Source organism: Pundamilia nyererei, unplaced genomic scaffold (assembly GCF_000239375.1).
Source record: "Pundamilia nyererei isolate P.nyererei 1_Seehausen unplaced genomic scaffold, PunNye1.0 scaffold00153, whole genome shotgun sequence".
NCBI lineage: Eukaryota > Metazoa > Chordata > Actinopteri > Cichliformes > Cichlidae > Pundamilia > Pundamilia nyererei.
The window spans coordinates 1,015,433-1,026,816 of NW_005187554.1; the positions used below are offsets into that span (position 1 = coordinate 1,015,433).

The window sequence follows — 11,384 nt, forward strand, 5'->3', positions numbered from 1 at the left end:
ACTAATACTCTTTTCTTCTCACTTTGCTCAAATCTGCCAGTGGAGTGGTAGTCTCTGGGGGTTTTCTTTCCTTCCTTCTTCACCCTCCACCCTCTCCTTTGCCTTTCTTTCTCCTGGGGCCGATGATGCCTCAGACAGTAAATGCTCTCGTCTGTGTTTCGTGTTTGGTCTTGTTTGACTTTAACTTTTGTTTGGGTCACTCATGACTGACCGAAAGACAGATGTTGTGAAGCTATTCTGAGTACATCTGCTTCATAACCTCCCAGTCTTTACTGCATCGATCCATTCATCCATCTGTCATCATGGGCCCATTGCAACCTTTCAAAGCCCAGACGGGGCCTCCTTTATAGGGAGCAGGTTGTCAAAGGATGCACAGACAGATAATCAGACAGACAGGCTGTTAGCTGAGGCAACATTAGTCTGTCTGCAAAGTGAAACAGGCCACAGGGGCTCTGCTGCAACAAAAACCCTGTATTTTAACAAGCCATTAAATTCACTGTTGGCTCTTTAAAGCTTATTTTTCTTCAGGGAAGAGAGGCAGAAACCTGTCAGTGAGGTATAATTGTTTTATTTGTTTCTAGCGCAAATCAACATCTCATTTAAAGTCAAGCTCCCAGTGGAGGGAAAAGTGAAAGCTTTTGTTACCTTTTTTGTTTTGCTTTGTTTTTTCCAGTGGTAGATATAAATCCCTAAACTAGTTTAGATACATTTATTAACTGCCATTAAATGGGGTTCCCTCAGGATTCAAGTAAAAATAATCACATACCTCACAAAAATACTGGGAAAAAAAGAATGAAAGCACCAGAGTGGAGCAGCTTACAGGAAGCAGAGAGCACTCTTTTTTAACCCATTATGGAGCTATGATGGTAAATACTGAAGAACGCTACAGACATGTATGCATGTGGCTCATAACACACTAATCTTGTTCAGACTGTTTAGTGCAATTAGTCACCCTTCTTACAAAATGATAACACAATGCTTGGTGAAGTCTAGCCCCAACACTCTAAATATATTGCTCCATAACATGCACATATTCCTACAAACTTAAATTGTTCCTGACTAGCTTATGTGTTTATATCAGTTACTTTGGATTTAGAGATAGCAAGTGATTAGCCTATATGCCAAAAAATGCATTAGCATACGTTTGCTTTAAGTGATAGCTTGCTGAGCCAGTAAACCAGAAGAGAGAACATGTCAGATCAATAGTTTAGCTTTTAAATTTTTAGCATGTTAGCATTGTCTTTTATAGGCTAATTATCTTGCTACTGTTAGCATACATCTCAAAATTTGTTAAGACCAAAAACAATCTTTCAAAAATAGATAAAAGCATCAAAATTTAAAAACACGTCTCCCTGGCACCATTAATTTATTGGCAACTTGAATTTAAAAAATTTCAAAATTTTCTAGTTTGACAATCATTCCCATTTGGATAACAATTATTTTATGAAAGAATTTCAACCACTGGATCAATTTAGAAGTTTTTTTTCTTGATTTATATACTTCTAGCTTCTTTGTTTCAAACAAGAAGTTTTATGTTTCAAAAACTAATTAATTTAGTTATAGATGTGTTACATTTTGCACCAATGATCCAATGACAAATGTTGCTGCACAGGTCAAGGGATCACATTTTACCTCTAAGTTAACGCTATGAAGCTGGTTTCAGAGATTCATTGGTGCATGAAGACTTTTTTGCCCTTGGTTTGGCTCTGCTGGCACACCCTGTCATCGGCTGTTATTGTTTTTCTTACAGGCTAACACAGAGAGACAGATAACTGTCTGTCAGGCTGCGCTGCCCAGCTATCAAGTTCCAACTAGGAACTCAAGGGTAATGTTCTCTGCATTTTAACTGTCCTAGTTTAAGCCATTATAATTAGATTGTAATTATATTTAATGTTGGTTTTATTTATTGTATTTTTAGTTTATTTCAGGTTAATTATTACCTCATTTTAAAAAATGCTTTATTGGATTTTATTGTTATTGAGGTACATATGTTAAAATATTTGTTTTTATATTTGATGTTTTTAACCCACCTTGTAAGAAAGGAATTTCCCAACTTTGGGATAAATAAAATGTATCTGTTTTACATGTTATCTTACCTGGCAAGTTCACCTTAGTCTGTCTCTCTGGGTGACCTTCCTACCCAGCCTATATAATACAAGGCTAAATAGTTCTATCTAGTGGACAAGTGAAAGCATTGCATCCTCAAAAGGTTACTAAGTGGCCCAGAATCACTTTCATTAAATAATGAATAATAAAATTGTATTAAACCAGTAATAAGCATATTTCACTAGTAAGTCAAATAAATGTTACTATGAACTGAACAGAACATCAAGCCTCTGAAAACTTCCACAACTTTATCTAAAATATGAGCACACGTGGAATTTCAAACTTTGAAACTCTTGTGTGTTTGACTCCTTGAAATTCAGAAATCCATCACAGTGATTATAATGCTTCATTATTATTTATCATTTCTCTACCGTTTCTCTAATAAGCTCTGGGAGTCACATCACTCAGGGGGATAAGCTGACTTCACCCTAACTTTCCTCTCACCCCTTCTCCTCTTTGGGTTTTAAAAGGTTTGAAACCTGAAAAATATATAAAAAGATCTAACTTAGCGAAAGTGAATCATCATAAGAGGTACCTTTGGTTAAAGCAAGACACGGGGGTGAAAATCCTGCGATTAAATGAAAACGTCGCTGTAAACATCACCAAATAAGAGCTGCTCTTATAGTTTACATTACCGTGTGTACATACATTTGAATCCTTCGTATGTATGTGATCAGAAGTGTAAGAGAGAGCCAGATCTTCTATTTGAGTGAACAAACCAATAAAACATAAAATAAACTATCCCAGCTTTCTTGTTAATCTGATGTTGGATGAGAAGTCCTGACTCACAGTGTCCGCGCTAATCCATCCCAAAGGTGTTCTATCGGGGTCAGGACTCTGGTGTAGAAGAACTTGACTGGCCTGCACAAACACACTCGTCCATGTCTTTATGGACCTGCTTTGTGCACTGGTGTGCAGACATGTTGAAACAGGAAGGGACCATCCCTAAACATTGTCCAGAATGTCTTGGTGTGCTGAAAAATTAAGAGTTCCTTTCACTGGAACCAAGGGGCGAAGCCCAAACTCCTGAACAACAATCCCACACCACCTTTGAAACTTTACACTTTGCGCAATGCAGTCAGACAACTACCATTGTCCTGGCAACCACCAAACCCAAACTCGCCCATTGGGTTGCCAGACAGAAGCCTGATTCCTCACCCCAGAGAACACATCTTCACTGCTCCAGAGACCAGTGGCAGCGTACTTTACACCACTACATCGGACACTTGTGCTTGGTGGTGGCTTGGGAGTAGCAGTTTAGCCATGGAAACACATTCCTCCTGTTTAACCAGTTTACTTACACAGCAAAAAAAAAATGCATCTAATTCTGCCATGTTTCCCACTTTTGACAGAAATTATGTGACTTGTCTGACACTGAATGAGCATTACTACACCTCCATCTTCTCTTACACACACTGCTTCTAGTTTGTAACACAGAGGTCCATGTCCTGCACAGGGTGGAGGAAAACTTCAACAAGCCTCTCTATCCTGCTGTGTAGCTCTACTATCACCTTTTGTATTGTAACACAGCCAGTCTTCTTTATATTAGCTGTTTGATGAAACCAGGCTTTCTGCTTTAGTGTCTGTGCGGCTTTTAATGCATGATTTGACTCTCTTGTGCACAAAATGAAGACAAATTGCGATAGACTGTGGGAGTGGTCCTACAATCCTCCAATCAAATTGTTTTTTTGTTTGTTTTTTTAAGTGAAATTGCAAGTGAATATTAATCAACAGCCCACAGAGAGGTAACAGTTTCTAATTTTTCATTTTTTTATCTATAATTGTGTATCTGCAGCTGCGACTTGAAACCGATAAAACATGCATTTTTTGTGAAGAGTCTGTGGAAATGTGGAACTTGAAGCCTCAACACAACCTGCTTTATTATTTTACTATGCATCACTATGATCTTCCAGCCAGGTTAAAAAACACAGGCACCTACCTAAAAAGATAAAAAAGAAAAGTGCTGTCCAATAAACTTGCTTTGTGGTACACCCCTCACCTCAGACATCTTTTTTCACATTCCTCTTGGAATGGCTGAATACCACATTCAGCCATGCAGCAAGTTTTAAATCCATCTGCTCTGAGACCTCCGTCAAAATACGAGAAACAGAGAAATTAGGTTCAGTGCAAGAGGTTATTTTATTATTATTATTTTTAACCGTTGACACAATCAGCAGAGAATCAAGGCATGACATGAAGACATGAAGAGGACGGGGTCAGATCTTGTTGAATGCTGCTACGTCGACACTCTGGACCTAAAATAAAGCAAAAGAATGTAAGTGTACCAGGATTATTCACGACAGCGAGTAACTGCATGTTTTGATTTTACACCAGATACTGTTCCTGATGTCACCCTGAAGAAAAAAAATGACTCAAACTGTTCTTGTACAACTGCTCGTGTTATGGAGTCTTTCAGCTTCACTTTGTCCCTTTCTGCCTCAAGGTGGCAGCAGTGTGCTGACTGTGGCAGATAATGTGATGATTCTGACACACTGCTCTTATTTTCCTAGGTGAGCCATCCTCACTGAACCTAATCTGTTCACTCCAGCTTCTCTGATGCTTTTAATCTATTTTAATTTCTATGTTTGAGTATGTTTACCTACATTTTAATGATAAAAAAATACATATATGTAATTAAAATTAGCATTAAAAGAGTAAGGAGGAGTAGAGGGGAAACGGTGGCTTTGTCTATTAGCCGTTTTACTATTGCAAGTTAATGCGATTTGGATTTCAGCAGCAGATGGCTGTCCCTCCATGAGCCTGGTTCTTTAGGTCTTTCCAGCAGTTTGAGTGTTCTTCCTTCCTACTGTCACTAGAGCATCATTTGATTTTGGGGGTTTTTGTGGGGTGATTGCTATTGTGATTATTAAATTCTGGATGCCCAGTTAGTCTGTTATTGTATGAGAGCTTAACAGAAATACTGAACAAGACTTACATAATCCTCAAACTTGGTGATTTCCTCCTCTAACATGTCTGTTCCCACTTTGTCGTCCTCCACCACACACGCAATCTGGAGCTTTTTGATGCCGTATCCAACAGGAACCAGTTTGGACGTCCCCCATAACAGACCGTCAGCCTGTACTGAGCGCACACACTCCTCAAGCTTCGCCATGTCTGTTTCGTCATCCCACTAAAAGAAGCAGAAAAAACAGACAGTGAGCTTTTTTTTTTCTTTTTTAAATAATTGACCTAAAACCGGGCTCAGACAGAGCAGACTTACAGGTTTGACATCCAATAAGATGGAGGACTTGGCGATGATGGCAGGCTTCTTGGCCTTTTTCTCTGCATACTCTTTCAATCTCTGTTCTTTGAGTTTGTCTGCCTCTTCATCTTCATCACTACCAAACAGATCAATATCATCGTCATCCTCCTCCTCCTCCTCCTCTTTAGCTGGGGTGCTGGTCTTCTGCTGGACAGCGGTGCCCTGAAGAAAATTAAAAGAGTAGAAACATCTCTGGATTCTAAAAGGTGAAAGCTGGTTGAATGTTTAAAAACTCACGTTTGTATAAGGGACTGGAGGAGCAGAAGCTGGGCTGACGGCTGCAGGAGACTTCTCCAAAACTGCAACCCGACATTCCAGTTTGGAAAGTGCTGCCCTCAAGTTCTCCACCACTAAAGAGACATGAGATACAAGAGTGCGTTTAGCATGAATGAGGAACATGTGAATATGAATAAAGAAGTGATGCATATTCTAGCAGATCAAACACTGTGAGAGTTAAGACAACAGCACTGAATAATCCTTTAACTTTACAACCAATCAAATGTAAATCAGTAGTTAATCCTGTTCATTCACTTGTCTCTGTTTTACAAAAGGTCTCCAGCTCTGTAGGTTTGCTAGACTGGTGCCTGCATTTGCAGTTAGAGAGCTTGTTGATTAGGGGGAAAAAAAAGTGTGATGACACCATTTTCATGCATTTAAAAAAAAAAAAAAATCCTGTCAAAGTCATTTGATCATTATTAGCTGCAGTTCTAATAATACTTAACTTCAGCTGAGGGCACCAAAATAGCTCTGCTGTAAGTAAAGAAGGAAAATGCATTAACACCTGATCAAAGCTGAAAACAAACCCACCTTTGTGTAAGCTCTGGTTCTCCAGCTCCAGGCTCTTGATGCGGGAAACGAGTTCTCCGTGATCAGCCGAGCTGCTGCTGATGCTGCTGCCTGTGCTCTGAACCGCAAAGACAGAAACGGAGAGGGATCAATACAGTTTAATGAGAACATCTGATGGAGGATGTGGAATATTAGTCTTTTCATCAAACAGAACACCCATGTGTGAGAAAACAGCAGGTTGCAGTCTCAACAGCCAGGCTCTAGAGCCAGAAAGTGACAGCACAAGTATGCAGCAGTTTACAGACCCCAGTAGAAATATGCAGGTGACTGTGTCTGAATTGGAAACTGCACAGAAAAGGCATCTGTAAGCTGAGGTATTCAGATCAGTAAAGTGTGGTTTTCAACAAAGTCCACTGACAGAGGTGCTTCCAGTGACACACAAGCTTTGGAGGCACTTACAAGCTGAGAATGTTGGCTTATGGGAGGCTGAGCAGACCCTCTGTTACACAGTGTAGTCTTCAGCTTGGGGCCAGATTTCAGGGAAGAAAGGAAATGAGGAGAAGGGAAGGAGCAGGATTTATTGAAGTTCATGCCAAAAGGAGAGCAATGAGGAGCACAGAACAGAAAGCAACTGGAGCAACCACAGGAAATAAACAGAGCTCGGAGGTCACAGAAGAGATAAAAGACTACAACCACATTTTTACACTAAACCACATTTACACTTTAGAGCCTTCAGATCAACAGAGAGCTTCAACTCAAACAAAATCTCCCTTATCAGTTAGTTTAATCCATCTCCGTCAAGGAAATGAAAGCTAGGAAAAGTCAGAGAAAAGGAGGGCAACTGGTCCCATGTGTATTAGACTGTCACCATAAAATGATAGCACTATAGCTATGTTATTTCTAAATTCAAACTAGTTTTTGAGCTATGCCGATGTCAGACTGCACTATTATTTCTTTTTAAAAAGATGATGATCACAGTGCCTGATAGTAGTCTGAACTGGGCATTATGCAAATATGTAAACCAAGATTAGACAGCTTACATTTTGGAATAACTTGAAATTATTTCCAAGACAATTTCTATTTGTCATCTCCATTTACTTAAAAGAGAAAGACACTATCCCCAAAACTAAAAGGCTGGATGCTCTGATCTAAATGGTCGGGATTGGTGAAATTATGTTAGTATGCATACATGTACTTGGATAATTTAAGCACTTTTAATACCACATCAATGTTATCCATCAAATGGAAATACAGCGTGTTCGATGATACTTACCCCTGCTAGAGACTTTTGGATGTTCTCCCGGGCCCGGGCAATGTCCTGAAGAATGGTGTTGGCGCCAGCATCCTTCAAGAAAATGAACAGCTGTCAACTTTATGACGCAAGGACAGACTCCACAATTAAAACATTTCATTCCAAAATATTAGATTGATTTACAACCCCCCATCCCCACCCCCCAAAAACAAACAAAAAAAAAAACTGCATCTACGGCGATCTACTTAGATGTTTACATTTTAATGTGGCCTACGACCAAGGCCGTAATTTATTTAAATTACAATGTAATTATATCTACATACAAATATTTAAGGTTGGTACACTAGAATAAGGAGCTAACAAGTCAGGTTTTTACAGGAAACAAAGATAATTATACTAAATAATTTTAAGTACAGCGCAAGTAAAAAATAAATAAATAAATAAATAAAATAATTCAATAATAAATAATCAACATAATGAATATTCAATAATGATGTACAAAAATAATAATGTAAAAAGGCAAGATTAATCCACTTCATAATACCAAAAGGCCCTGAAAAGTACAAAATACTAATGATATAAGATGGCGAAAAATTGTTTGTTTTCCCCCTAAACTACCAGGAAATTGTGTAGTTACTTAAAGTTACTTAGAGTACAATTATTTTCTGTTTCCAGTAAAAATGTCCTGTATCTACCTGTAAGTATTTGTATGTAAATATACTTACATTACAATCTCAAATATGATACACTGAAATTCGTCCTTAGACAGAAGGTATATTCTAACGTATTACTTTATTTATTTTTAATTACAATAAAATATAACTTCAAATTCAGCCTGTGGAATAATACAGTTTTGATCAAATACAGAACAGAACAAACAAAATCTATGCACTGTTAGAATCTAATCTCTACGCAAAGACACTTAAGATGTAAATAATCCACATTAATATGGTACAATGGTTTCAGATTAGATGTGATGATTAAAAGCTTAAAGCACAAGATTTAACTTGTAAGGCAGCGTGGTTACCTTTGTAGGTTGTGGTGAGCCATTCATGTGCTCGTAGAAGCGCCTCTCTGCTTCGTCATAGCGTGGTTTGTCAAACCAGACCTTTTCCTTGGCCAGAAAGTCCACTGCACTCATTTTTCTACAAAGTAGAAAGCAGGGAAGGAAAAGACAGGGATGTATGAACAGGACACAGAAGGTCAGGGAAAAAGGAAATGAAGCCTAAATTATTACTAATTCTTATACTAAAAATCACTCAGCATACAGAGATTTCACCAATACAAAATCTGACTTTTTATTCTGTAAGAGACTAATTTTAATTTAGTTTTAAACAGCTATTCTCCACCAACAGCCACCCCAATCCAACTATACAAATGCATAACAAAAAAAGAGGATGGTAAAACACAACAATGGGTCAGATAGTCAAAACACAAAGCATAAGGAAAAGATTGAACACAGATGAATGACAAAGAATGGCTTAAAGGAAAGAAAAATCTAATTCATGTGGGAAAAGAATGGAGGTGATATGATGGTCAAAAAACCCAAAAAACAAAAGATGAACTGAAACATCTGGAGCAGTTCCCTTCTCCCGGTTTGATCATACTTGTCCCTCAGTGGGGCGGCCGAGGCAACTGATGAGGCTTCTGCTTCTGGCCTGCGCTCCTTCTTCACAGCTTTATTCCCACTGCAACCATGGAAATGGCTCTCAGCAGCATCATACCGCCACTTGTCCAGCCACACCCGCTCACTGTTCGGATGGAGGAAATAGCGAACTCCTGCAGCTGCTGCTTCTTCCTTCTCCGGGAGTTCAGCCGGCTCCTCTTCCTCTTGTATCGGGTGCAGAGCATGGAAGACCTCAGCTTTCCCCTGTGGGACCACACGTGTTTCCTCTGCTACAGTTTCTTCATTTTCCTCCTCCTCTTCCTCTTCTACAAGGCTTTGAGGGTGGTCACTACATCTGGAAGTAGCAGTGCAGCTGGACCGTTTGGTGGAATTGTTACCATACAGGTTTTGGTAAAAGGCTGCCTCAGCACGGTCATAAAGTGGTTTGTCCAGCCACACGTCTCTGAGCAGCTCCACTGGGATGCGGGGCAGTCCGTTAACTGATTGCCGTACGGTTGGTGTGATGGCTGCTTGGATGACAGGAGTTGCAGGAGTTTGGGCTAGAGACTGATATCCTTCATCAGGTGTTCTGGATGCAGTGGAGCGACTGGATGGAGCTTGAAGGTCCAGAGAGTTTGGAACTGATGGCTGCATCGACCCCTCAACAAAGCGGCGTTCTGCTTGGTCAAATGTCGTCTTGTTTACCCACACTGTTTGTACAACATGGTGGCAGGCCACTTGGTCACCATGGTTGCATGATGGGCCAGCAGAAGGTGGAGCTGCAGTGGATGAAGAGTTCAATTGTTTCCCGGAGGATGGAGGTGATCGGTTCGACTGGGTGGTCCCATTAGAAGAGCTTGCCAGCCAGCACTGGTAGAGGCTCTCTGCTCTCTCGTAGACGCTCCGTTCAAACCACACATTCGCGCACTCAGACTGCAGACCAATCAACCCAGAGAGGTGATCAGACGGCTGACTGCTTTGTTTGTTTTTCTCCTCGTTCTTGTGCTTGTCGACTTTTTCTTCTGGGCGGCTCTCAGGATTAGACAAACGTTTTCTGCGGCGACGGCTTTTGCCACTACGCTTTCCTTCTCCGTTTATGCTGCCGCTCTCCGGAGACGACGACGCGGTCTCTCCATTTCTCTGGCCTGGCTCGGCCTTCTTTCTACAACCTAGCATGGTCTTTGTGGACTGATCCACCTGATAGTGGCTGGGAGGCTGACCATGCTCTGACTGATCATCTACAGAGCTCTGGGTGTTCTTCTTAGACATCTTTGCGCCGTTGCAGAGACAAAGAAAAGAGAATAACAGTCACAGGCTTTTGGGTTAGTGAGAGAGAGGCACGGAGGTTTAAAGACACAAAGGGGTCGATCTATTTTACACAGTGCTGCTGATGAATTATTGAACTTTTGCTTTGTTACAGAGATGCACATTTATGGCAATACACTACAAAACAAATTCTACAAATCGGTAGCAGAGAAAAACATGCAGCATGCAAGCAGATGGTGTAGACTGAAGTTAGGTGACTGGACAAAGTCTGTCACCTTGAGAATTCAGCACTGCACTTTTTACACTTTCGCCACAGCTGAGAAAGAAGCAGGACAGTATTTGGAGACAAGTCCATCATTTCAAAATGCTAATGATCAAAGCAATTACGAGACGGTTTTAGCCAACTGCCTATGGAATACACATTTTCCTTAGCATCTGGCGGTTGCCAGGACTGACTGGTCTGTAGGCTTGTGTGACTCAGACGTTAGTGCGCATAGTGGCCAAACCTCAATAAATGATGCTCTTGGTTGCTATGTCATCACCTGTTGGTTTAGTGAAGTCCTGTTATGGAGTCTCGAGCTAAGTTTTTCACCATATTTTCAGACTGCGAAACAGAATGCTTACTGGCTTGTCAATCACAATGGATAAGCTTCACTTCTGACAAGATACATCGTAGCCTCTACATATGCTCAATCCAGAAGTCTAAATTAAGCTTTGCCCCAATAAAGCAAGTTAATCCACAAAGACTTTAAATAATTGTGAGAATTTCTATTAAAAAAAAACAAAACACAATCCTTTCCATGTGGTTATGATTATAAACTATTAATTCATAGAATTAGTAGATTATACACAAGAAGATGTGAGATACTGTTCATACAGAGGTGCCTTACCCCATTAATACACAGGCAATGCATACCTGTCTGACTGATGTTGAGAAACAATAATTTTAACATATCGCCCAGTTCTAACTAGAGATGGCACGATACCACTTTTTTTATGTCCGATATGATATCATAAATTTGGATATCTGCCGATATCGATATGATTCCGATATAGTGTGTTTTTTAATAGATAAAACTGTTTTTTTAATATCTTGCTGCATTTTG

General features: G+C 40.0%; 1 protein-coding gene across 5 annotated transcripts in view; it reads right to left on the reverse strand.

Annotated features, from left to right (window-relative positions):
• Nucleotides 1–4,221: 4,221 nt before the first annotated feature.
• The window catches only part of eef1db (eukaryotic translation elongation factor 1 delta b (guanine nucleotide exchange protein)), an 11,660-nt gene continuing 4,497 nt past the window's right edge, over nt 4,222–11,384 (reverse strand). For 2 of the 5 annotated variants that reach the window (XM_013913829.1, XM_005745066.1), the window contains exons 4-12: nt 9,014–10,281; nt 8,434–8,551; nt 7,428–7,499; nt 6,614–6,676; nt 6,176–6,272; nt 5,606–5,718; nt 5,327–5,530; nt 5,042–5,236; nt 4,222–4,361 (exon numbers count right to left, since the gene is read on the reverse strand). In XM_013913829.1, coding sequence (XP_013769283.1) covers nt 4,323–4,361; nt 5,042–5,236; nt 5,327–5,530; nt 5,606–5,718; nt 6,176–6,272; nt 6,614–6,676; nt 7,428–7,499; nt 8,434–8,551; nt 9,014–10,281 — 2,169 coding nt within the window. In that variant the 3' untranslated portion in view covers nt 4,222–4,322. The remainder of the gene's footprint in view (nt 4,362–5,041; nt 5,237–5,326; nt 5,531–5,605; nt 5,719–6,175; nt 6,273–6,613; nt 6,677–7,427; nt 7,500–8,433; nt 8,552–9,013; nt 10,282–11,384) is intronic. The other 3 variants (XM_013913831.1, XM_013913832.1, XM_013913830.1) reach the window with 2 other exon arrangements.